This window comes from Chanos chanos, chromosome 8, assembly GCF_902362185.1.
Source record: "Chanos chanos chromosome 8, fChaCha1.1, whole genome shotgun sequence".
NCBI classification, from domain to species: domain Eukaryota; kingdom Metazoa; phylum Chordata; class Actinopteri; order Gonorynchiformes; family Chanidae; genus Chanos; species Chanos chanos.
In genome coordinates, this window is record NC_044502.1 from 23,546,557 (window position 1) to 23,573,422 (window position 26,866).

The 26,866-nt window shown below is 41.8% G+C and overlaps 2 protein-coding genes across 3 annotated transcripts; one reads left to right on the forward strand and one right to left on the reverse strand.

Annotated features, from left to right (window-relative positions):
* The first annotated feature begins 919 nt into the window (after positions 1-919).
* On the forward strand, positions 920-14,846 carry polq (polymerase (DNA directed), theta). The gene is made up of 31 exons (XM_030782991.1): positions 920-1,280; positions 1,607-1,789; positions 2,190-2,320; positions 2,660-2,816; positions 2,909-3,017; positions 3,649-3,871; positions 4,109-4,259; positions 4,338-4,484; positions 4,568-4,780; positions 5,352-5,494; positions 5,609-5,810; positions 5,892-6,034; positions 6,387-6,580; positions 7,313-7,437; positions 7,738-7,981; positions 8,200-9,077; positions 9,729-10,751; positions 10,863-11,003; positions 11,108-11,310; positions 11,501-11,741; positions 11,873-12,066; positions 12,269-12,403; positions 12,736-12,910; positions 13,043-13,169; positions 13,264-13,406; positions 13,606-13,790; positions 13,888-13,999; positions 14,084-14,208; positions 14,311-14,452; positions 14,542-14,648; positions 14,733-14,846. The coding sequence occupies exons 1-31, from the start codon at positions 920-922 to the stop codon at positions 14,844-14,846; spliced, it is 6,771 nt and encodes a 2,256-aa protein (XP_030638851.1).
* Positions 14,847-15,639: 793 nt separating this feature from the next.
* Positions 15,640-20,555, reverse strand: birc2 (baculoviral IAP repeat containing 2). Of its 2 annotated transcripts, none has more exons than XM_030781389.1 (9): positions 20,475-20,555; positions 17,732-19,390; positions 17,519-17,618; positions 17,345-17,423; positions 17,208-17,256; positions 16,854-17,090; positions 16,491-16,745; positions 16,210-16,251; positions 15,640-16,033 (listed from the first exon to the last, which is right to left on the reverse strand). In XM_030781389.1, the coding sequence occupies exons 2-9, from the start codon at positions 18,657-18,659 to the stop codon at positions 15,840-15,842; spliced, it is 1,884 nt and encodes a 627-aa protein (XP_030637249.1). In that variant the 5' UTR covers positions 18,660-19,390; positions 20,475-20,555; the 3' UTR covers positions 15,640-15,839. The 2 variants fall into 2 exon arrangements, with proteins under 2 accessions (XP_030637249.1, XP_030637248.1); XM_030781388.1 differs by lacking the exon at positions 20,475-20,555 and adding an exon at positions 19,764-19,851.
* Positions 20,556-26,866: the final 6,311 nt, after the last annotated feature.

Sequence of the window (26,866 nt, forward strand, 5' to 3'; positions counted from 1 at the left end):
ACCGTCACTGACATGGGTGCGTGTGAGGGAATCTGCAATACTAGATATCAGTATAGCTTCCCGCGCTTTATCGAAATTATAAACACTAACGTACTATTATTTTGACCAGTGTGGCTTTCTCCATGAACTTTTGGAGTAATATAGAAATATGGACTCATCTGCCCTGCGGTCGAAAAAGAAGTTTTACATGGGTCAGCATCTAATCATAAAGAAAGAATGGTAAACACTAGTAGTGACAGCTGTCCCTTGTTTCCTGCAGCTGTCCTCATTAAATTCCCTACTAAATATATTGTGGATTTGCACGTGACTGATAGTGTTTTTTTTATATTCATATATTTTACATTTTATATTTAGCATCCTGCCCATTGATAAAGAACTCAATCCAAGACGTTCGCACCGCCTCCTTCAGACACGATCTTTAGACCATCATCATCCTCATGTGGTGAGTATATATTTATTTGTGTTTTTGTTTATCCTTGACCCTTGTTTTTAAAACATCATTTATAAACTAGAGTTTACTTTTATCTTGAAGGAGAGTGAGAAAATGCAATGGATGCCTGAAGATTCTAGTCTGACCACAGATGAGGGAATCTTACAGGCAATGGATGCACTTGGCACAGATGAATCTGAACAAAAGAAAAGAGATAAGGCTCATAACATTAACAAACCAGCAGATAAAACATTGAACACGCCAGTGCCTATTATGGTTGTACCCTCAAAAAGTGCCTGTTTAACAGATCTTAATGTAAACAGTCATCAAAATCTGCAAACACAGACAAGACAAAACATCAAACCCTTAAGCTCAGAAGCACTGTCACCTGTACCAGAATGTTCTAGAACCAATACACCTACAAGAAAGACAAGAGCCTGGAAGGATCTGGCACAGAAATTATTGTTTAGTGAAGACATAAGAGGCCAGATGTTAAGAAGTGAGCATGACAGGAGGAAATACAGTGAAGAGGAGCTTCAGGCTGGGCTGAGCTTTACAGATGGCAGTGAGACGGGCAAACAAAGTGGTCCCCACCCCCAAAAGATCTCAAATTCCCTGAATGTAAGAGCCAAGTCAAAGAGTAAAGGAGAGAATTCAGTAACCGAACATGACTCTGGTCTGAATATCTCCAAAGACTACATCCTCTTTAGTCCAATGTGTATAGCTGCAGCCAGAGAACGTTCCGGATTATACCAGCAGACAAGATGTTACAGAAACACATCTGTCTCTGTGCTCACACCTCCCCCTGGTCTGGAGCTCAGCACCCTTGGCCACTCTGTGTCTGACACAGGTAGAGTTCCACTGTGTCATTTAACACAGCTTTCACAGCCTTTAATGAGGTTTTGGTCATCTCATATTACGTATTTTTTTGTCTGTGCTCATGTGATTAATTGTTAATTGTTTTTTTTAAGTTTATGCGTTGTTCAGTGTCACATTTTAGGTGTTAGCTGCTATTGTTTATGTGTTTACCTTACATGCTGCACTGCAGCTGTTATTTAAACTGAACTGGGTAGGCTTTTTATTCTCATGAGTATAATTTGGTTTAAAACACTGTCTGTTTAATCCCTTAGGAGCATGTTAATGTAAATGGAATAATCCAAACATGTCTTCTTTCAGCACAGAGTTTTCACATGGCTGTTCCCACTGATCGGGTAGACAAGCTGCTGCTGTCCAGCTGGGGTCTCCCTCAGCCTGTACTGGACAGATACAGGAGTCTGGGCATCCAGCGCATGTTTGAGTGGCAGGCAGAGTGCTTGACTCTGGGACAGGTTTTAGAAGGGAAGAACCTGGTCTACTCAGGTAAGTGATATAAATGATAGAAAAGCAGCACTCTACATCTCTCACTGCCTTCAGTCTGTTTTTTCTCTGTTCAGTGCTCTGAACCCAGGCGAATCAGTGCCTCACTCGCTGACCAGTGCTGAACTGATCTTACAGTGCTCACTGTTTTCTTTTAAAAAGAGAACGAATTCCCAGCTTTATGTGCATAACATCAGGCTTACCAAATGTCATTTGAGTAAATGATCAAAATTACAAGTCAAAAGTAAACTGGAGACCAGTGCAGCAATGGTTTAGTTGTGTTTTTTGGGGGGTTTTTTTCATAAAGTTGGTGGGGTTTTTTTCGTTGTTGTTGTTTTGGGGTGTTTTTTGTAACTTTGCGATTGATTATACCAGTATATGGTATATACTTTATTTCTTTCAGCTCCTACCAGTGCAGGAAAAACACTAGTTTCAGAGTTGCTTATCTTGAAGAGAGTGTTGGAAACCAGACGGAAAGCCATTTTCATTCTGCCTTTTGTATCTGTGGCCAGAGAAAAAATGTTTTATCTTCAGGTTAGTTCACATCTCATATGCATGTACATACTGATGTCAGATTCCTCACCCTGCTTTTGTTAGTCATCAACACGCAAAAACACTGAGACAGTTAGTGTTTGGCTGATATTACACTGATACAGTTTTCTGAATAAGCCATTTCCAGGTTTAGAAATAGTATTATGAGCAATGGAGGCTTGCCGCATAAGATACAAATTCTTCTGAATAAAAAGGGGGAGGGGTGTGTCATCCAACACAATAGCTACATTTCTTTATAACTCGCACTGAATATTTTGAAGCCTGTTCTAATCAGACATCATTCAAATGAACTGTAATTGATGAGAGTGTGAATTTGACCAGAACGTGTTCCAGGGGGCAGGGGTGAGAGTGGAGGGCTATATGGGGAGCACTTCAGCACCAGGAGGCTTCTCTGCCCTTGATGTGGCTGTGTGTACCATAGAGAAAGCCAATGGCCTTATCAACAGACTCATCGAGGAGGACAGAATGGATCTACTGGGTAAACCCTCATCCAAGCACACTCTTGTCAACTGTGCAGATTCTCTACAGATGTGAAGATAAGCTGACTGAACTTGCTTTGCTTCATTACAGGGATTGTGGTTGTAGATGAGCTGCACATGTTGGGGGATTCTGGGCGAGGGTACCTGCTAGAACTCCTCCTCACCAAAATTCAGTACATTGCCCAGAAAACTGCAGCCAGGTTTGTCAGGACTTAGTGTTCAACAGGGTGCTGTGTGTGTGTGTGTGTGTGTGAGTGCATGAGTGCTGTGTTTATTCCATCACTTATCCTGTTTCTAGGAATAATTTTATCAATGTGTGACTGATGTAGGTTAATTTGATCAGTTTTATCAAAACAGTAAAGGCCAAAACCCTAACTCTTTGAGAAGTAAAGTCAAGTGAAGTAGAGATTTATTGTCATCTCAGTCATATACAGCACAGCACGCAGCAGAGGCAAAATGATGTCCTCCTTGGACCATATGGTGCAACATAGACAGATAGCAGCACATTCAGAACGATGATTAAATATACTTAGTTAGAATAAAGGGCTATGCTAAAAAAAAACATAGAAAAAAAGGACTACTAAAGGTACTAAAATGACTAACTGGGGGGACACATTGGGAAGACAGTGTTATGAAAATGAGAAGTTAGGTCTTTAATAAGCCATACCATGTCAGAATCTCCTAATTTCTCAGTCTGGTCTAGCAGCGTGTCCCAAACCTGGCAATGTGTTCCATTATGCTTATCAGTGGCCACTGAAACACACTACAGACCTTCTCCGAAAAATGTGTGTGTCAACCTGCCCTTAACTTTAGTTCTCATCCTTTATCCAGTCACTCCTCAGAGACCAACACAAATAAAACTGACGGTACTCAGATTGTGGGCATGAGTGCCACCTTACCAAACCTGGATCTCCTGGCACGCTGGCTGCGGGCAGAGCTCTACCACACAGATTATCGCCCTGTGCCTCTGATGGAGTGGGTGAAGATCAGCAGTACTTTATATGATGGCTCCATGAATGTAGTCAGACACTTCACACCTCTTCTCCCTGTGAAGGTTAGACATGTCGATGTGTTCATTTAATATTGGCCCAGATCCTAACCAGGCTAGTGCCCTCCTTACATGGGGCTTCCCTTCTGCTGGAGTGATGCACACCAATTTGCACACCAATTTGACACTTTTTGACACATGTTTTTTTTTTTTTTATTCCTCTCTATCCTATATATTACAAATTCCTGTGCTCTGTGTGAATTGCTGGTGCAGTGTGTGTAATGGGTTGTAATGTGTGTTCAGGGTGATGATGACCACATTGTGAGCCTGTGTTTTGAGACAGTGCGGGACGGCCATTCAGTCCTGCTCTTCTGTCCTGCTAAAAACTGGTGTGAGAAGCTGGCAGACAGCATTGCACGAGAGTTTTACAACTTCCACCACAGAGGTCAGTTAAGTACATCATTTTCCTCTCCTCTGTTTCTTTCATTTCTGCTGGACCTCACTGTGTTCATTTTTAATACGGTTTAAACAGAGAAACAGTCTAGCCCTGAAGACTACACTGTGTTTCTAGACCAGGAGGGACTCAGTGATGTGGTGGCCCAGCTGAAACGCTCTCCTGCTGGTCTTGACCCAATCCTGCAGCGCACAGTTCCCTGGGGGGTAGCATTTCACCATGCAGGTACCACAACTGCTCAGTCCGTAGTGCCAGTATTTCAGTCCTTACATAGAGGTGTCTGGTGCCATGTTTGTGTCCCGTTCCAGGTTTAACGTTTGATGAGCGAGACATTCTGGAAGGAGCCTTCAGACAGAGCTACATCAGAGTGTTGGTTGCCACTTCCACTCTGTCCTCTGGTGTTAACCTCCCAGCTCGGCGCGTGATCATCCGGACGCCTGTCTTCCATGGCTACCTGCTGGACATAATGACCTATAAACAGATGGTGGGACGGGCAGGCAGGAAGGGCGTGGACACTGTGGGTTAGTTTGGGACCTGAAACAGGGCCACTGTAGGATGAGTGTAGGGTGAAGAGGGGCGACATTAGCAGTGCAACACATGTAGCAGGGTCTCAGTGAAGCCCCGTGACATCAGACCTGAGAACTGTATTATCTAATTCAGACTTGTGTATAGCAGACAGAAGGAGTGCATTATATCGTGGAGGGTGGCTGGTAAGGACGCACTGTCATGCACTGCTAGCAGCTGACATGTTCCTGTAACAGGACACTTAGTTTTCACATTCTCACAGTTCAAAAAGTGCATTTGACCTGAGAGATTTCAAATTCTGTATTCCAGTTTCTGTAGGAAAAAAACTCTAATTAAATGTATAAATATCCTTGTCTTGCCTCAGTACCTTGAGGTAATCGACTCTCTGTGAGATGGTCTTTTGACTCTTTGTGTCTCACTTGGACTGCCCAATGAAAAGGCAGAATTTATCAAATGTGATGTGAACTATATTGTAGCCAAGATAATGATTCAGTCAGCCCTGTGTGGAAGCCCAAGGGTGATAAGAGTGGCATCCTCAGTGACTGTAATGTCGTTATGTTATGCCAGGTGAAAGCATCTTGGTCTGTAAAGAGTCTGAGCGTCTCAAGGGGGTGTGTCTGATTCAGGGTTCCCTGAAACCCATCAGCAGCTGCCTGGTGAAGAGGGAGGGCGAGGGTGTGACCACCAGTATGCTGCGAGCTATCCTAGAGGTACCAGCTACTTGTTCTGCCATTGGAAGTGTTTCCTCATGTTTAAACTTTCAGTGTCAGTACTTCCATGGTACCGCTAATGTAATATACCTCTCCTGTGTGTTTCATGGTAAGATAATTGTTGGTGGAGTGGCCAGCACACCACAGGAAGTGAGGACATATGCCTCCTGCACACTGTTTGCTGCCAGTATGGTGCATAAGGGCTCTGAGCAGGACGGAGCAGTGGGGGGGGCTGCAGAGAGCAGTGGGGCCATAGAGGCTTGTATGGAATGGCTGATGGACAATGAATTCATCCACATCCAAAAGGAAGGAGAAGGTGAATAAAACAGACTTACCACACTTATCCCATATTATATTACTGAGTCACTGAGTCATTGTGCTGATTTTCCTCTTGTAGTGGAGAAATATTGCCCGACCCATTTGGGATCTGCCACAGTGTCCTCGTCTCTGTCTCCTCCTGAGGCATTGGGAATATTTGCAGATCTCCAGAGAGCAATGAAAGGATTTGTTTTGGAAAATGATTTCCACCTTCTTTACCAGGTAGAAGCACCAGTATATGTTTTAATTGGGCTGCTCCAGCTGCGTCATATAAGTATGGACAGAATGTAATTATGCGGATCAGACTCTGCATCACTTTTGACAATTAATTTTTTTTATCTGATCATTACCTCAAGTGGTTTGCAGTGATATTCTGTTTACCTAGGTCAGAGGTCAACCAAGGTCTATCTTATAAGAAAATGTTCAACACTTAAAGCTTAACAAAAGCACAACTGCTGTGTTTCCAGAACTAAGTGAAAGGTCATGTTGATCAGCCTAGATTCAAACAACTTGTCAAAAAATCAGCTTAGCTGGACATTAAAGTGATTAGTGTTGTTTTTTCTTCGATTTGAAGGTAACACCGGTGTACGTAGACTGGACAAACATTGACTGGTACCAGTTCTTCTGCCTTTGGGAGCAGTTGCCCTCATCACTAAAGCATGTGGCAGAGATGGTGGGCATCCAGGAGGGATTTCTGGCTCGCTCTGTCAGTGGAAAATTAATTGCCAAAACAGAGAAGCAGCGCAGGCAGATGGCCATTCATAAACGGTACCAGAGCTTTCCTACACATTACCATTCATGGGCCAGACATTGTGTATGTATATATATATACATATATCAGGGTTTCTGCTAGGATTTTTTCTTGCTGGCCCGGTGTCCGTAAATAATTTATTTAACCGGACAAATGTGAAACTTACCAGCCATATTTCGATAACAGTCTATGTTACAAACGCACATATAATGTACACCTAGGTTGACGAAAGAATGACAGTGACCTCAAGTCGGTTTGACTATTTAATGAACTGTAATGATTAAGCAAAACGAACAGTAACGATTGAGCAAAACAACAACATTAACTGCTAAAATATAGGATATTACGAAACATCTGTAGCCTGTTAAAAAAGGGGTTTGGGGGGGGAATAAGTACTGTAGGCTGTTAAGAGGCTGTTTCGCTGTCAAAACACAAATGTCCTGTTTTGGGACGTTTTGTATGAACATTATTACCGGACATTTTTACCGGCAAGTTTTTAATTAATGTTTTCTTTTAATAAATTTTACCAGGCAAAAACCAGTAATTACTAGCTAACAGAAACCTTGATATATATATGTGTGTGTGTGTGTGTATATGTGTATATATATATATATAATGTATTTACACACAGATGTGGGTAGCATAAAGTAAGTTTGTGGAGAACATGTAATATGTAGTGTGTAGGTATTAATGTGTCGGTTCTCTTTATGTTTAGAGCCTGTTGTGATATGTTATGTTATGTTCTGCAGGTTTTTCACGACTCTGGTACTGCTGGACCTGGTCAATGAGAAGCCTCTTGACACAGTTGCAAAGAAGTATGGCTGCAGCCGGGGTCAGCTCCAGTCGCTTCAGCAGTCTGCATCTACCTATGCAGGTAGTATCTGCTTATGGGAGTACAGTTTTACGCCTTTCCTTGATGAGAATTTTTTTTAACTGCTTGTATGGTCAAATCCAGACTCAGATCCTACAAAACCCACAATGTCAATATGTGGCTATACTTTCAATCCAAACGTTGTTTCATTAGTGATGTTGAGACCTTGTAAATGTTTGTCTAATATAAAAGCAATAAAACAGCACACTGTCCATGCCAGAAATATGAAAATGGTCAGTATATTCTCACAGAAAAGAAACTCTGTAGAGTAAACGTTGATCCTAGGATGTTTTGGATCCATAGGTATGGTAACAGTTTTTTGCAACCAGCTGGGGTGGTACAATCTGGAGATGTTACTGTCACAGTTCCAGAGTCGTCTGAGTTTCGGGGTGCAGAGGGAGCTCTGTGACCTGGTGCGCATTTCTCTGCTGAATGCACAGAGAGCACGGGCTCTGCATGGTGCAGGTTTCCTCACGGTGTCTGACTTGGCTCGAGCTAATGTAGCTGATGTTGAAAAGGCCCTCAGGAAAGCTATCCCCTTCAAAAGGTACTGCTCTGTACCCTTTTAATACTTCTTGTAAAGTAAAATTACTGTTCTTGAACTCTGTTTTTGTTGCATGCTGATAAACTGTTAAAGTTTGGAAATTAATTGATTAATTTTTCAGTAGTTGGAGTAGAAATTTTGCTGTCTTTTATTTGAATGACCTGTATAACGTTGAGGACAGGTTTGTGTGATATTAAGTTTTTACTGGTCTTCCAAAACAGCTCCAAACAGGAGGTGGGTGAGAAGAATGAGGAAGCTGTTGAATCCAGGAACATGCGCTGTATCTGGGTCAGTGGGCAGAAGGCCCTAACTGAGAGAGAGGCAGCACATGAGATAGTGGCTGAGGCCAGGGCACAGCTGAAGGAAGACCTGGCTCTCCTCGGAGTCGCCTGGGACCCTGAGAGCCTCTCTCAGCAGGCCAGTCCAGACCCTCATTCACATGAGGGCTCACTTGAACCAGGACATTCACACGTGGGCTCACCTGAACGAGGAGTAGAGGGATCAAAATCAGAGGACCCAGCAGGTCACCAAGAGAATGACAACAAAGAGATACTGAATGTGGAGACAGCGAAAGACAGAAAGAAAGAACAGCAAATTGTATCTGAAACCAAAGATTGTCCGAATGTGAAAATAAGAGATTTCTCTGTGAATCAGGAAGAACCAATAGGTTCAGTTTCAGCAGACTCAAGTAGTAGACTTGTGTCAGGTCTATCAGAGACATCTGTTCACAGCGTGAAGCATGTTCAATCCACTGCACTGCAAAAGGTTCTTATGACCATGAATGCTATAAACAAAACGAACCATGAGGAGAACATGACTGTTGAACTGGCATTTGCTGGTCCTGCAAAACGATCTGCTGAAATGGACATAAGATTTTCCTATGATGTAAAAAGTTTATCTGCATCAGATTTACATTGCCACAAAGTAGTGCAAGCCGTCAAACGGAGGAAGTTGGAGAAAGAAATCAGTGTGTCACACAGAGATGGTGATGTCAGTCCGAAGACCTCTGACACTGCCACTTGTGTTAGTTCAGGAGTCTCAGCATTTGAACCTACAAAGGCAGATTTCCCACCTGACTGTGGGGAGGGACCAAAAACTGGTACTTTTATGGGTGCTCCCCCTTCTTACAGTGGGAAAAAATACACATGCAAAGTGAAACACCTTACTGTTGAAGAGAAAACTGAAAGTGAAACTAAAATGGGGAAGAGCTCAGAAGTGATTTCTCAATCAGTGGTGTCTGACTGTCATGACTCTAGAATGGTATCTCCCTCAAGTTCCAAAGTTAAAAATGGATGTGACACTAATCTTGTGGATAAAGAAAGGTGCAGTTCCCCTGATTTATACACAAGTGATTTGGGGGAATTTGGTGATAGTTTTCAGCTTGACACACAAACTGAAAACATATTACAGCAAGCTTCCATTTTGTCTCATGGTAACATCAAATCAAACATTACTGAGGATAATAAGGTAACATCCAGTCATTCACACTCAGAAGATCAGATTTTCAACCAATTATCTGAAACTGAAAAACTGTCTCAAGGAAGTATATGTGAAGAAACATTTATGAGGAAGAGTCCCAGTCCATCCTCAGCCACTGCTCTACCCAAATACAATATCTCCCTCACAGACAGCCAAATGGAGGAAATTCTCAACCTTAGTAATCAAGTTTGTAATGAAAAATCACATGACATGACAAATTCATATGAATCTCATGCACCAAGACTCAGTCATGAGTTATCTCATCACTCAGGTCATGACAACCCTGACAGGAGCAGCAGTCTTCTTTTTGACAGCCTGTATGACAACTCCATACTGGATGTCCAGGAGGAAGAACAAGCACCTGACAAGGACGAAAATAAGGAGACAGTAGGTGCGCATGCTGGAGCTCCTGACCCCCCCGCAGCTCAAAAGGAGGAAACGATGAGTGCTGGACTAGAGGAAGTTCAGGAAGCAATCCAATGGGGCGAGTCATCCTTCAACCTCTCAGAGTGGGGTGATTCATTAGTCACTGGGCAAAACTGCCTGGAAAAACTCAGAAGTGTTTTCAATAGTCCAAAATCAAGCCCACGTGAAACAGTGGGTTTATGCAGAAATTCTGAAAACGTGTCACGCATAGAGACAGGCGATAATGAGGAAATGGTATATAAATGTGATGAAGCAAGAACAAACAGCACCTCCTTTCATATCAGCCCAGGAATGCAGGATATTCTAGATAAATGGTGTGATCAGTTTTCTACACCACATGAAAGTCTAAGGAATTTTTACCCAAACGTGATTAAGCCAGAGGTTACCAGTCCTGTCGGTTTCACAAACAGTGCAGATGGTCATTCAGGCCTAGGAGGCTCAGCCACAGCAAGACCACCACAGGGTCCTACTGACCTCGGCACTCCTGTGCCTGGTCTGTGTGAGCTCGCTGCACCCCAAAACAAGACCACCACCTCAGCAGTACAGTCATCACTCCACCACACCGGGGTGTATCCACATTCTGAATCGGAATCTCTTCAAGACCTAAGACCTTTGTTAACGGCAAAGAGAGACTTGGACAGATCTCTGATCGATGATGGCTCTTCACTGGTCTTGTCTCAGCCCTTGTCATCCAATCCCAGTAGCCCGGAATCTTTCTCCATCATTGATGTGGCCAGTGATAAGGTCCTTTTTCAAACCTTTATAAAAGAGTGGAAAACAAAGATGAGGTTTTCTTTAACAGTGGCCTGTGAGAAGAAAGACTGCATTCTGTCCTCTGAACCTGTCATTGGGGGGAAATTAAAAAAACGTAAATTGTGTTTTTTTTTTTCTTGAATGTTTTAACAGTTTGATCAGTATTCCCATCAGTGGAGGATGGTTCCTCTGTTTATCTGCTTTGTATTTTCTTATGCCCTTTAAGGATTGACCCCACTGGAGGCAAAACGAAAAGATGGGTTTCCTGTGAAAGGAAGTGAAGGCCTGGTTGTAATTGGCATATCTGTGTGCTGGGGAGGGAAGGACGCCTATTACGTGTCACTACAACAGGAACAATCAAACACAGGTACTGAACACTTCACCTTATTCCTGGTGACTTCACGGGATCTCTCCTCATTTGCTTTGAAAATTGCACTTAATACTGTGTCCTTTGCTGATGTTCCCACACAGAGTTGAGTGAAAGCTTAGCGCCTCCACCACTGGACGAGATGCTGACAGTGGAGGAGAGACTTGAGCAGATTAAGGCCAGTGTGAATCGGAAGTCACTTTGTGGGGCACAGAATGTGGTGGTTACTTATGACTTCATACAGCTATACAAGACTCTTGTTTTGGCATGTGGGGTGTCTCTGACTGGCACATTTGAAGACCCAAAGGTAAGGAAGATTGCAGTTTGTACCACAGTGATCTGATTTGTTTGAAAAGGTTATAGTCTCTAATCATCTCTCATAGATGCCTTGTACAGGAGTGCCATTTGCGCGTCTATGGGTGCGCATGACTTTTTGAATAACTGGGGGTTTTAAAATAAATTCTGATTTGAATCACAAACTCTGTAACTCTTTAAAGGTTGCCAGTTGGCTGCTGGATCCAGGCTCCAAAGAGCGCAACCTTCACAACATGGTCACAAACTTTGCTCTTCAAGATCTGCCTCTTTTGGATGGGATCTCTCCAGGCCAAGGTGTCTGCAGCCTTGGCATAAATGGAGACCCCTGTCATCCCGGACGTTACAGAGCAGCTGTTGAGTCTGTTCTTGTCTTCAGAGTCATGATGCAGCTGAATAACCTGCTGGAGAAGGATCATCTTCTAGGTGCCTGGCAACCCAGCTTCTTACAGCTCCTTTTCCATTTGAATAGATGTTTGGTTGATAGTTACAAGAACTTCTGACATTGCTTTGACTGAAATCTTTTTGTTTCGTCTCCTGTCCTGTGACTCTGAAAGATGTCTTCCAAAAAGTGGAGATGCCCTCGCAGTACTGCCTTGCACTATTGGAGCTGAATGGCTTTGGCTTCAGCATGGATGAGTATGAGGCTCAGAAACACGTGATGCAGGCTAAACTCAGTGCACTGGAGTCTCAGGCATACCACCTGGCAGGACACAGGTTCTCCCTAACCAGCCCAGAGGATGTCGCTGAGGTCTCTCATTATTGGACCTGCCTCACTGTTAACAACAAATTTTAAACCAGAAATTGTACCCATATACCCCTGAAATATTTTTTGATTGTACTCTTAAATGACATATTGTATCCATTAGGAAAACTTTGTGTTTGCCCTTCATACTTATGAAGCCCCCTTTTTTCACTGAATCTGTGCATGGACCCTTTGCCAAATGTGACAGGTACTGTTCCTAGAGCTGAAGTTACCTCCCACTGGCGACCTCAGTGGTTCAAAGAATAAGAAGACTTTGGGCTACACCAGGAGAGGTGGAGCGGGAGCCTGTATCAGGCTAGCCAAACAGTTCAGCACCACAAAGGTACTATAAGCTAAACTGTAACAGTATAGCTCTGACATTAAGACACAAAAAACATAAAAAATGCCTGTAGGATCAGTGTCACTTCACTGCACCTGTCTTCCTCCACCAGCAAGGTCTTTACCATCTTAGTGCAGCACCATAGGAACTGATGTCAGGATTATGTGTCATATCATGTCACATCATGATGTTATATCATGTTCTCAACCACATATCAGTCAAATTCACTGATATTATCAGTGTTACATTTTGCAAACTGTAAATTCCCTGAATTCTGAATTCAGATTTGTCTTCATTAGATCGTGTTGCCAACCTTATCATTTTAATTAAATTAGGACATTTTGGAAAAGCTCAGACCGCTTCATCAGTTACCAGGAGTGATCCTCGAGTGGAGGAGGATCACCAATGCCATGACCAAAGTCATCTTCCCTCTGCAAAGACAGAAATGCTGGCACTCTGGTCTGAGGATGGACAGAATACATCCAGTCTCACAGACTCACACAGCCACAGGTGCTGAGCTCCACCCAACTCTCAGCACCAGCCGTCAAAGGCTGACCACAGTTTTTTTGTTTGGCTGTTTTTTATTAAGTTGTTACACTGTATACATTAAGCTTTGTCTGATCTTTTTTTGATCCTGTGCAGGAAGAGTGAGTTTCACTGAGCCCAATATTCAGAATGTACCAAAGGATTTTGAGATAGAGATGCCCACCCTGATCACAGAGAGTCCACCATCCCAAAATGGAGGAGACATGTTAAATACAAAGACGTGGTTAAGTCTATTATATGTGACATTCTTTTAATTCAGTAAACAGTTTTTATTTCTGAAGCAGAAATGTCACATAAATCTTCTCATAAATCTTCAGGAATAACAGCACAAAGATTCATCAGCAGTTGGCACCACATTTCAAGAAACTGTCAGAGAAAGAGAAAGGGGTTCAGGGGCCAGAGAAAGGGAAAGGGGTTCCTTATTCGGTCAGCATGAGACATGCCTTTGTGCCTTTCTCAGGTACAAAATGCCTCTTAAAAATTAAATATTTTGTTCATAACAGTTTGTGAGATGATTATTATAATAGTGTTGATAGCTTGGCCTAATTTAATGTTGCACACATGACAGTTTCTCTGTTGTTGTGGGTGCTGATATTGAGAGGGTGGTCGTGTGCTAGGCTGTATGTCAGTGTCTCTTAAATAAACTGCTTTTTCTTAAGGAGGGCTGATTTTGGCTGCCGACTACTCACAGTTGGAACTGCGTATCTTGGCTCACTTGTCGCGTGACCGACGGCTCCTCCAGGTGCTCAACAGTGGTGCTGATGTTTTCAGAAATATTGCTGCAGAGTGGAAAATGGTGGATCCTGAAACAGTTGATGATCATTTAAGACAACAGGCTAAACAGGTAAAGCTTGCCAGTATGAAATTGACCATTGTATCCTTAGTTGAAAGCATTTTTGTGCCTAAGTAAAAGAATAACATAGGGAATGTTTTGCCAACAGATTTGCTATGGTATAATCTATGGCATGGGAGCCAAGTCACTTGGAGAACAAATGAATACTGATGAAAATGATGCAGCCTGTTACATTGAGACATTCAAATCCAGATACACAGGTAATGAGGGACTGTTCAGTTTTAGTGTTCAGATGAATAACATGGAATTTGGCGTGGTCTTTATAATTATTGCGTCTTTTTAAGGTATCCAGACCTTTCTACGTGACACTGTGCAGAAATGTGGTAAGGATGGTTACGTGAAGACCATACTGGGAAGAAAGCGGTTTCTCCCTGGAATAAAGGATCCCAATGTCTATATAAAATCACATGTAGGCACATTCTCAATCAGATTGTCTATTAGAAATACTGCACCAAAGTGTAACCCAACACGACAGAACCTTTCTCTCTGTGCTGGTATCCTGCTCCCTCAGGCAGAGCGGCAGGCAGTCAACACCACTGTGCAGGGCTCAGCGGCAGACATCGTTAAACAGGCTACAGTGAACATCCAGCGAAGACTGGAGGAAACCTTCCCCAACATCCCTCTATCTCATCAGCACCCCACTGCTGGAGCAGGTATCACAAATTACATCCTCTCAGTTGAGTCACTGGTAGATGAGACCTCTCAAATTAATGAATGAATGAATGAATTGTTTACCTTGCAGACCACAGGCAGAGAAAGATTGCGCGGAGGCCTAGTCGGGGAGCTTTTTTCGTTCTTCAGCTACACGATGAGCTCATCTTCGAAGTAGCAGAGGAAGATGTCATTAAGGTATAGCACAGACATCAATATATTTGCGAATTTGTGTTGGGCCTGATATGAAATGCCGGAAATAACCCCTTCTTCATTGGTCAGGTTGCACAGATAGTGAAGAGGGAAATGGAGTCAGCTGTGAGGCTGTATGTGAAGCTGCGAGTGAAGATTAAAGTTGGCCCCAGCTGGGCTGATCTTCATGACCTGGACATTTAAATGATTTCTGACAACTGACTGTGTTTCACTGCTGCTGTGGATTTAGCTAAATGAACTCAAATGAATTGTATATGGTGACTGATAATGCTCTTTACATGTAGGAGTAAAGAGTTTTTAAAATATATCCAACTGTAATTTTTTTAAAGACAGACCAATTAAAAACACTACACATTGACTGACTGGTCAGCATTCTTCACTTTAAAGAGAAATGAGATGAAAATGGGTTTACATCAAACAAACCTGATCATAATATGACTGGACCTGATCGTCCACACACTGTACATTGAAATATTACAAAATTAATCTTTCACAGGAGCAGATGAGTCGGTAGGTTTTATTTTAATGCTATTTATTTTACTATTTCAATCATAGTCAAAACAAAAAAAAAAGCCTCTTTAATTTACTAAGAACGAAAATACCTGTATCTAAGTCCAATTTAGTCTTTTAGCACTTCACTCACTTCTGTTCTAGTCTAGAATATGATTCAGTTAAATATTTAGTTATTAAAAAGATCAAATGAGATGGAAGTACTGCATGTGGCCTTCAAACATTTCTTTAACGCTTGCAGAAAAAAAACAAAACACACCAAAATCAGCAAGTGTCACAATGAAGCACCTTCCATTCAAACAGAACCAGAGCCATAATTTCCCTCCACATTTCAGTCTTGTCCTATTTCAATTTAGCCTTCAGTACTAGTAAATGAACTAGTCATCTTTTTTTTTAACAGAGTTTGTCATGGTCATTAAAAAGTCATGCTGTCAACAAAGTATAGCGGGGCAAAGAACAACACAGGTGTAACTCACATAATTTATTTCAATCAGATTGGAGCAGACTTTTCCTAAACTACTTCAAACATTTTCCAAATGTGGTTCAAGTTTGTTGAACAGTGACACTATTAGACAAAGTCTTCAGAGGCCCAATACCGTTGACTCAATGTGAGACTGATGATAAAACAATAGTATAGTGATTTAGTTTGTGTCGCTCCCAACTCGATTAGGAGAGGAAGGTGCGGACCGTGCCTTTCACCAGGCCTCGACAGATGGGACATTTCCGTAAAGAAGGAGCACACTCCTTGCACACCACCAGGTGCCCACAAGGAATGAAGACAATGTTGACCTCCTTGTCCATGCACACTTTACATGTACGCTCCTCCTGTAGCCTCCTCAGCTGCTCCTCCATTGGCAGGTCTAAAAACAGACAAAATGAGTGGAACTTAAGACATAACCAAAAAGCACATGTGGTTTGTGTCTGCACTCTCTCTTTCAGGATGGGATCTGAATCTCAATGGCTTTGTGTGATTGATACTATCTAGAAAAAAACAAACCAAAAATGAAAACAAATCAAAAAGCCTTTTCTCATATACCTGAAAGATCTTGACTCGGTGATGCAGCTTCATTTGCCTGGGCTGAAATGGCAGTGAGAAGAACAGTTAAATGGTTGTAAGTGTTAAGGACTTCTTGGAGGTTAGTCTATTGTGGAACTGTCTAAGTACCAGCATCACCTTGTTTCACTGCCATCTGAAATATGTTCCTACCTGTTATCCTAAACACTCATCATAGTGAACTCACAGTGGCACGGTCAAGTCACACATAACACAAGGTTCACACACTCCATACACAGAGGAAAACTCAGCAGGCTCAATACCCATTAGCTCTCTCAGGAGGTACACGTCATTCTTTTTGATCCAGTTTCGGAAGACCTCAGCTGCTGGGTTCCCCTTAGACAGAACGACGTCAATGAGCTGACTGGTCTGTTGTTTGATGACAGGGACAGCGCGGATGGTCTCATACTCCTTCTGGGATATGATGTTCTCCTCCAGGAGATGATCCATCAGACTGTGTACACTCTTTAGACGCTGAGTCAACGCCATGTAATGTTTTTTCAGAAAAGTAAAGCCATCTGAAATTAAGCAAATGTTCGGTTGAATGCCAGCAAAATTTGTAACCTGTGACTTCCTACACTTTAACACAAATGCAACCAGGTGTCGCCATGACGAACAGCACACACCTGTGGCCATCTCCTCAGCAAAGAGCTCCTTCTCCTCCTCTCTCTTTTCATCCTCAGCGCTGAGGAGGTCAGACACCAGCTCCTGCACGGTCTTGTAATTCTCCCCACTCGTGAGGATTTTGCTCTGCACTGTCTGCTTCACCAGGCCTCTGTCAAAGCCCATCTCTAAGGCAGACCGCACCACAGGCGTGTTCATCATCACTGCATCCTCAGAGTGCTCACCTTGGCCAATGTGCACTATAACCCGTGGAGAAATAAAACATTCTGTGAATTCTCCCTCTGTGTGAGGAGGGAAAACTATGAACAGGCTCAAAGATAAAGTCCAACTGAGACTAAAATAAATCTGTGACTTGCCTGGTGGATCAAAAAATTCCCTTCCATTGCTGTCTCCATTAGTTAACAGCTGCAAAACACAAATGAAGATATTATTCAATTCTATTTTAACTAGTAGCCAGATTTCATAGAAAGAGTGGTATAGTAATTGTTCACACCTGTTCAAACAATCTTGGAAACCTGGCTTGAATCTGATGGACAAACTCTTGGCCCTTTTCCTGTAAAAGGTATTCACACCTGCAATTCAACAAATAGCAGCCCGTTAAATATGCTCAAAGAAAAAACAGTAACACGTGATCTTTCATTTCCACTGGGGACGGCTACAGACTGACCTTGGAAACCATTTGGCATGTTCCACCCATGGGTCATCCCCTGATTCCCAACACCTCAGGCCCCCATCACAGCAAAAACACTTCACATCGTCATTTCGACCTACAGAGGATAACAAACAGGATTTAAAAAACAACAAGATTGCAAGACTCTAAGAAACTCCTGGTCAGATAAATAATCTATAATTTTGCTCAAGTGAATCAAACAGGTCTTACCAACATAATAAAAGCCCGCCTTTGCCAGTTGGTCAGGTCTCACTGGTATTCTCGAGGGCCAGTTGACAAATGTAGGCAGTCTGTCATCATAGAGCTGCATAGCAGAGTTGGCTACGTTGGCCAGGGTACCACTGCCACCAGTGGCAATGGATACGTTATCCGCCCGGTCTCCTCTGACAAAGCGGCAGTTAGGGTAGTGTCTCTGGTGCTCTGACACCGCCCTGTCTCCAGGCTCCCAGTTGCTTAGCTGCCCTCCACAGCTGAAGCAAGCCACACGGTCTCCTTGGCCAAGGTAATAGAAACCAGCCTTTGCTAGTTCAGCTGGGGTTATTGTGGTGATAGTCCAGTTCTGGAATGTGTCAAGGCGGTCCTGCTCCCGACGCATGCTGGGATTGTGGCAAGCTGAGGGCCTTTGGTGGGACAAGTCCTCCACTACACGAGATGCAAGGGGGCTGGAGGGGGCCAGATTATTGAGCCCCATATTGAGATAACCAACTTGTTCCTCTGTCTGCCCAGATGTGGGGGCAGTAGTTGATGCTGAGGCTCCAGGGGTTGACACCTGCATGATGGCCACATTGCGGAGAGGAGAAAAGGCAGAGTGGGAAGAGGACAGCAGGTTGGCTGTGGAGGGTAGGCTCTGGATAAAGGAGCAGTTTGGAGACAGCTGTCTGTGCCTCTCTGCTGGGCATTCCCCAGACTGCCAGTTCTCAGCACTCACATTGCAGCGGAAACACTGAACACGGTCGCCTACACCTGTGTAATAAAACCCTGCACGGGCAAGGCTTCTCTCTGTGACAGCTCCAGTGGAGGGGAATTTGGCAAAAGTTGATATGCGAAAGAGTTCAGAGGTATTGTCATACTGCAAGTCTGCTGGGCCACTGTTACGGCACAAACCCATTAGAAATGGACTTTTCTGTAAAATTTCCATTTGAATAAAATAAAAGGGATGTCCCCTCAGGGAGAGAATGCTGACTTATCACACCCAGGTTTTTAATAACTTACTCATATAAACTGTTTGCAGCTACAGACGTAATGTGGACATAATGAGCTGAGCATGACATCAAACTAGAGCTGGAAATGAGCTCATTTCTCTGTTCTGACACACAATATATGTTTACTAAAGAAGAGAATTAACCTTCCTGCCAGGAGAAAACCTGTGTTCTGAATTCAAAACACTAAATGCTGTCTTCTGACATGGACGCTTCTGCTCCACCCCTCCCACTATAGCCAGCACCAACCTCTAGCTTCAGTCTATTAAATTTTCAAAACACCCATCAAGAGTTATGTTTAAAACAAAATGTAAGCTCAACAAAAATAAGAGAAGAATATCAAATGTTAGTATTAGCAATCAACCTGGATCACGGGAAATCTGACACCATCCACTTCTTCCAACGCATACCTTTAAATGTACTGTTATCATAATGCGTATTAACGAATGCAGTTAGTCTATTTGATAAAGAGCCTAATACCTGCAATGACGTGTGGACACCCTGGGTGTGACAATGCAACAGTCTCTCCCTGAGGGAATCCCTTGGCTTGTGTTTACGTGTCCATGATCGAATAGGCACAAATATTATGAAATGAACTGCCTTCAAGTAATTGAGAGAAACAACTACTAAACAGTTCGGGGAACGTTTTCCGCTTCCGCAGTGCAGCAACCTGGGGATAAAGCAGGATCAGATGTAATGTTAGCAAGTCTGCGCGACTATCCACAGTGCCACATTAGTGAGTCTACTAATGTAAGCCTGTAGCTACATGAAATTCATTAGCTACGAAATGTGGTATTAATCGCGCATGTGGTTAATGTGCGCTATGGGCTGAATTCTCTGGTTATAGGAAAATGGCTGCCATGTTCTCGTTTCAGAAATCACCCACACACCCTAGTGTTACAGTAGCGCGTATGATTCATTGACAACCGGTGAATGTTTGCCACTTCAAAATGTTTGAGCGAAAACAGTTTAAGTGTAATATAACGAAGTAACATTTTAACCAAACAAATATGTTCATGGTAACAAGAAAACTAACGCCTTACCCTGTCCCACAGATTAAACAAGAGGCATTCTTGAAATACCTCAAAACGACCGTTTCCCGTCGACACACTTAGCATATAACACTGGTAAGGGAAATGGCGGAAGGTGCAACTCATCACCTCGACCTCCCAACGGTGACGCAACAAATTTCCACAAACTATGGTTTTCCACGAAATACGCAATGCTCATTTCACAAATTTCCCCTTTTAAGTGTCTTCGGTAAATCGTTTGCACCCTACCTTCTCTGTTATCTGAAAGAAAGACTGCAGCTTTCCTTGGTCCAATCAACTTTTTATTTTCTTATTTTCGCTCCTCAAATACGTTCACAAAGCACCCTGCACCCTCATTAAATATATTTGCCACCAATACATGGACCACTGCCATGGAAATTTTGTACAAAATACAGTCAGTGAAGCGAATGATGATCAATTAATTAAGTAATTTATATGCCTGGAAACAAGGCACTGGATCTGATAGGGACATTTATTTGCGTTTTCATTTCGTGTTTTCATTTCTTTTCAATGATTAGTCATTTGGAATAGGCCTACTAACTCTTACACAAATTTTTACACTTTTACACAAATAACTTCAGTTTAACGTTTCGATTGCGGTCATAGTCATTTTTACGACGTCAATAATATTCGATCGATTTTCGCTTTAAATAAAACCTGGTATGTTTATGCTACTTTAATCAGAATATGTGAGGGCCTTACCTTGTGATGCTGACATTCAAGCTCTCAGGTGCCGATTTTGCGTCTGACGTGAAACTGTTAGAGTAAAGAGCTGGTGTGAGGGCGTGTGATCTACTGTAAGTACGGTACTTTCCGAGAGAATGAGTAAGCGACGGAGTGAATCGTGCCAAAGCGAAAGGGAAACGCAATTCTACGCGGGAATGAGGATGTAACAAAATGTTAATGTAGTCTAAAAAGTACATTCTGGTTTTTACATAGTCTCCATAGGGACAGACAATTGCCTCTCCTCGCTCTTGTCTACTTAACAAGGTAAAGTAATGTGCATGCCGAACGTCATTTCCACATTTGTATCTCAATAGATGAGGCCCTGTTAGAAAAGAAAGTGAATTATTTACAGTTGGACAGTTCTTCAGTCACCTCCCTATGAAATCAAAGATCAACACCGTTACTTTGGTACGGGAGGGCAGGCATAGCGTACATAGTTTCATGGGAAGTCCCTCACATCCCCATAGCTAGGAGGTCGCTGAATTATCCCTATGAATAATTTTAATCCGCGCGATTTTTACCGGTATCTTTTCATGTGTTTCACACAGATATAAACTTGTCATAGCGCTGCCAGCAAAATCACAGAATGTGAACAGACCTTACAATTGCTTTTCTACAGTGTATGATTATACCAGTGTGTAAAAGTTACATTTATGTATATTATGGTCCATTGGCAAACTAGGACTTTCCTAGAATGTTGAAATCTATCTTTGCAAAATGTTCATCTTAAAATTTAATATATTTAATCTTGAATGTAATTTATACATATGCCACGTATCATTGTTAATTATAAATAGGCCTATAATAAATATGCGTATTGCTGACATCTGTTTATATATATATATATATATATATATATATATATATATATATATATATATATATATATATATATATGTATGTATATATGTATGTATATATGTATGTATACATATATGTAACAGATGTCAGCAATACGCATATTTATTAAAGGCATATGTATTATAGGCATATTTATTATCATATACACACACACACACACACACACATATATATATACATAACACAACATCAGTTCAATTAACGGTACAGAAAAAAACCCCTAGAAAAAAACAACAAAACACTAACGTTGTTGGGAAACAGGATAATATCTAATATCAGTGGTATAATTTTAAAAACTTTTGACAAATGAGTGCAATATACTAAAACTCATTCATTTAAAAATGTTCTCTATTTGAACATTGAAACTGTTTTAGCAATATTTAATCCTATTTAGCAATATCATTTTCAGCTGTGTAGATACAGTTCTATGTATGTAAGGTGACCTGTTTCTCGGGACAGATCAGCTGACCAGAAGATGTCAATAGCAATCCCCATGGGCACTCTGCATGAACAACAGACTCTTTGGCACTGTTGCATATGCAGGCATTACTAGGGTACATCTCTTCAATCACCCACTATTCCAGTAGGATTTAGGGAGGAAAAAGGGCATTTAGTTTTGTCTGTTAAGACAGAGAGAGGTAGAGAATACACAGAATATCATCCTGACCAACAGCCCTAAAGGGCCAACTGGTATGACTTAAATACCCAGCACTGTAACACTATACTGGTGACAGTAGAGGATTTTATGCCATTCCAGTCTTTTCCTGCTCAGTTGGCTTAAACAGCTGTAATAAACATTTCTCTGCACATTATCCTGGCAGTATTAAATATCTGTAATAAACATTTTCTGTGCACTATCCTATCAGTATTAAATATCTGTAATAAACACTTCTCTGTGCATTATCCTGGCAGCATTAAATATCTGTAATAAACATTTCTCTGCGTATTATCCTGGCAGCATTAAATATCTGTAATAAACATTTCTCTGCGCATTATCCTGGCAGTATTAAACATCTGTAATAAACATTTCTCTGCGCATTATCCTGTTAGTTAATCCTGGCTGATTTTTATTCTCAGCATTTATCACTCCAGCCACTTGTCAAGGCAACCTGATTTCTGAAATCAGAGTGGGCTTGTGCACCCATAACACCAGCTCCAACACAGGTGACATTCCTCTTTTCCCACAATGTCCCAGGACTTCTATCCCTGCCATCACACCGCTCAGTGCCTGCCCTGGTCTTTTGTCTCGTTATTCAATAAATGATGTGAAGTTTTATCAGATTTAAATATTTAGACACTTAAAATCTTCCTCTAATTTACTGTTTTTCCCCCAGAACCATGGGACTATACTGCCCATTTCTCTGATTGGACAAATTTCCTTAGTTAAAATCAATATCCTTCTAAAACTCAGCTCTATGCTTTCTATGACACTAAACTAAACACACTAAATGCAGACATATATATACAAACAAAAACACACAACATGAATTAAAAGTTTCATTCTAGAGTGTTGCCATAGTAACAGTTCAACACTGCCCAAGTAATCCAAGGACTGCTGCTCTCCACAGGAGAGCAATCAGAGCCAACATACACATGCAACACAAATAGGCTATCAGAGAAGTTCAAGTTCAAGTTCAAGTTTATTTAGAGCCCAATATCACTGTTTACAGTCTCAAGGGGCTTTACAGGCCACAACAGTCAAATCAAAATATGACGGCACCCCCTGACTTAATCCTCATGGCGGGCAAGAAAAAACTCCCCAAAAACCCAAGAGGGAAATGGGAAAATGGGAGAAATCTTGAGGAGGACCACAGAGAGAGGACACCCCTCCTTGGTCAGACAGGTGTGCAATAGGTGCCGACCACGTGGGCAGTTACAGCTGAAAATAAATTGGGGCATGAACAAAGGGGATGGTGATGTAGACAGGAGGCTGACGGGGGATGGAAGATGATGACACCAGGATGGATCAGTCCACAGGGCGGGAGGAGTCAGGATCACTGGTGTCTCAGGAGTAGCATGTGTGGCTCGACAGAGAGAGAGAGAGAGAGAGAGAGAGAGAGGGAGAGAGGGAGAGAGAGAGAGAGAGAGAGGCACATTGTTAGATGTTCATTTCCACATAATGGTTGAGGTAAATATACATCGTGTGCCGAGTGCAGGCAGGGACTCCAGCAAGACTAACTAGTACAGCATAGCTAAAAGGGAGAGCTAGAAGGTAATATGGACATGATGGCACTCTGGGACACAAGGCGGTCACCCACTCCACAGTCAACAAACCTGAGTGAACATGTTAAAGTGGGGGGGCGACAGCATCCAAACATCCCAGTTCACCAAACAATCTATGCCCGAGAACCCTCCAGATCTGCTCCTTTGCCTAGTAAAGAGCTATTAGCAAAAGGCTTGGCTAAACAGATAAGTTTTCAGCCTTGACTTAAACATAGAGACTGTGTCTGAGTCTCGAACATTAATTGGGAGGCTATTCCATAACTGTGGGGCTCTGTAAGAGAAGGCTCTGCCCCCTGCTGTAGCCATCATAACTCGAGGTACCAACAAATAGCCTGCACCTTTTGATCTAAGTAGGCGTGGTGGATCATAAAAGACCAGGAGTTCGCGCAGGTACTGTGGCGCAAGACCATTTAATGCTCTATATGTTAATAGTAAGATTTTATAATCAATACGAGATTTGACTGGGAGCCAGTGCAGTGTGGATAAGATAGGGGTGATGTGATCATATTTTTTGGTTCTAGTAAGAACTCTGGCTGCTGCATTCTGAACTAACTGTAGCTTATTTATACACCTAGTAGAGCATCCAGACAGTAAGGCATTACAGTAGTCTAATCTAGAGGTAATGAAAGCATGAACCAATTTTTCAGCATCTTGAAATGACAATGCATTTCTTATCTTGTTAATATTTCTAAGATGAAAGAAGGCTATCCTGGTAATATTATCTACATGAGCTTCAAATGAAAGACTGGGGTCAATAATTACACCAAGATCTTTTACTGCTGCACCTAATGAAAGAGAAAGGCCATCCAGAGTAACTATGTGGTCGGAAAGCTTACTCCTAGCTGCATGTGATCCTAGTACAAGTACTTCTGTTTTTTCAGTGTTGAGTGAGAGGAAATTCGTAAGCATCCAGTGCCTAATATCCTTTACACATTCCTCAATTTTGTTAAGTTGGTGTCTCTCGTCTGGCTTCGCTGAGACATACAACTGTGTGTCATCAGCATAGCAGTGGAAGCTAATACCGTGTTTACGAGTAACATTACCTAGAGGTAGCATATATAAAGAGAAAAGCAGTGGGCCTAAAACAGAACCTTGCGGGACTCCGAACTTTACCTCAGTATGTGCAGAGGACTCACCATTTACATCAACAAACTGATAACGATCAGTTAAGTAGGACCTAAGCCATAAGAGGGCCGTTCCCTTAACTCCAACAACATTTTCTAGTCTATCAAGGAGAATGGTATGATCAATGGTGTCAAAGGCTGCACTGAGGTCAAGTAGCACAAGCAAGGAGACACAACCCTGATCAGAGGCCAGTAAGAGGTCATTTGCAACTTTAACCAGTGCTGTCTCTGTGCTGTGATGAGGCCTAAATCCTGACTGATACAGTTCATGGATGTTATTCTTATGTAAGTATGAGCATAACTGCTGTGCTACAGCCCTTTCTAGGATCTTGGAAATAAAGGGGAGGTTAGATATTGGCCTGTAGTTGGTCAATGAACAGGGGTCAAGGTCAGGTTTTTTAATTAGGGGTTTGATAACTGCTAGTTTAAAAGATTTAGGTACATAGCCAGTACTAAGGGAGGAATTGATTATTTTTAAAAGCGGTTCGATGACTACTGGCAGTATCTGCTTAAGGAAACGTGTAGGTAAGGGATCTAGTACACAAGTTGGTGATTTTGATGAAGAAATTAGTGAGGTCAATTCGGTCTCCTGAAGGGGAGTAAAACATTCTAATCGCTGATCTGATATAGTTATATTGTTATCTACAGTGTTAGTGATCAAATTATCTGGTTTAAAATTTATAGCCTGGATTGTTTGCCTGATATTTTCAATTTTGCTATTGAAAAAATTCATAAATGCGTCGCCACTGAACATTGATGGTGTGCCTGTTTCCGAGGTGCTTTTATTCCCAGTTAGTTTTGATACGATATTAAATAAAAATCTAGGATTATTTTTGTTGTCTTCTATTAGGGTGGAGAGATACATTGATCTAGCGGCACTAAGAGCTTTTCTATAGCTCAGGAGGCTCTCCTTCCATGCTAACTGGAATACTACCAATTTAGTTTGGCGCCATTTACGTTCTAATTTTCGAGTGGTAAGTTTTAAGGCGCGTGTGTGCTCATTATACCAGGGAGCTAGTTTTTTCTCTCTGATTATTTTCCTTTTAAGTGGGGCCACATTATCTAAGGTGTTGCGGAATGTTAACTCTAAAGATTCAGTTGCCTGATCAAGTTCTGTGGGGTGTGACATTGTTCCAGTCAAAGTTGATAACTCTGGGAGATTATTGATAAAGTTCTGCGTAGTAGCTGGCGTAAACGTACGTTTATTATGATAGCGTGGCGAGCTGCATATATTATTACTAAGAAATATTTTGAATGAGATAAGATAATGATCTGAGGGTCTGATTAATCCCTACTGAATCTAGAATGGACACGAACGCTGTTCTCAGAGGGTCCTGTGGGTTATCAAAATGAATGTTAAAGTCTCCGACAATTAGAGCTTTGTCTAAAGAAATAACAAGGTTTGAGATAAAATCTGCAAATTCACAGAGGAATTCAGAGTACGGCCCAGGCGGTCTATAGATAATAATTAGTGTGATAGACTGGGTATTTTTTGTGGCTACATATGTTATGTTTGTATAAAGAACTTCAAACGCATTGAATTTATGTAGAGGTTTTTGTATGATGCCTAGGTTATCATTATAAATAACTGCAACGCCTCCTCCTCTGCTAGTTACACGAGGCTGGTGTATATAACTGTATCCGGGAGGACTAGCTTCATTTAATGCGACGTACTCATTTGGTTTGATCCACGTTTCTGTTAAACACAGTACATTAAACTCCTGATCAGTAATAATTTCATTGACAATGAGCGCTTTAGGAGTAAGAGAAGACTCTCAGTATTATTATGAGTAACATTACCTCCACGGTTACTTCTCTTACCAAGACAATTAACATTGTTATCATGAAAACACTAATATAACTCAAATTGTTTAAGCCAACCTAAAGTTTGTTCACAAACTTTTCATTATAGTAATAATTCTAACTACCTTGTTCCTCATAGACTAGGAACCAGAACAGTTACAGTAACTAAAAAAACACACCCAGCCTCTCTTGTCTCAAACTCTGCTTATTTAATTTTAGGAACATTTGAGGCTCTTACATGTTATCATAGAAAACAAATGCATCCAAACAATGTCAAAGGAGTAGACTGAACAGCAGCCGCCATTGGCCATCCTAACAGGACAAAAATCTGACAATCTGAAAAAAATAAAAAAAACC

Bases quoted from the DNA above. Each gene is read 5' to 3' on its own strand.
- polq (XM_030782991.1), top strand. From the start codon at position 920: ATGTTAAGAAGTGAGCATGACAGGAGGAAATACAGTGAAGAGGAGCTT. The intron at 1,281-1,606 runs GTAGAGTTCCAC...GTCTTCTTTCAG, and splicing joins CCACTCTGTGTCTGACACAG to CACAGAGTTTTCACATGGCT. The intron at 2,817-2,908 runs GTAAACCCTCAT...GCTTCATTACAG, and splicing joins GGACAGAATGGATCTACTGG to GGATTGTGGTTGTAGATGAG.
- birc2 (XM_030781389.1), bottom strand. From the start codon at position 18,659: ATGGAAATTTTACAGAAAAGTCCATTTCTAATGGGTTTGTGCCGTAAC. The intron at 17,424-17,518 runs GTCAGTCTGTAG...GTTGAATTGCAG, and splicing joins CATGCCAAATGGTTTCCAAG to GTGTGAATACCTTTTACAGG. The intron at 17,257-17,344 runs GTGTGAACAATT...TGTGTTTTGCAG, and splicing joins TTCCAAGATTGTTTGAACAG to CTGTTAACTAATGGAGACAG.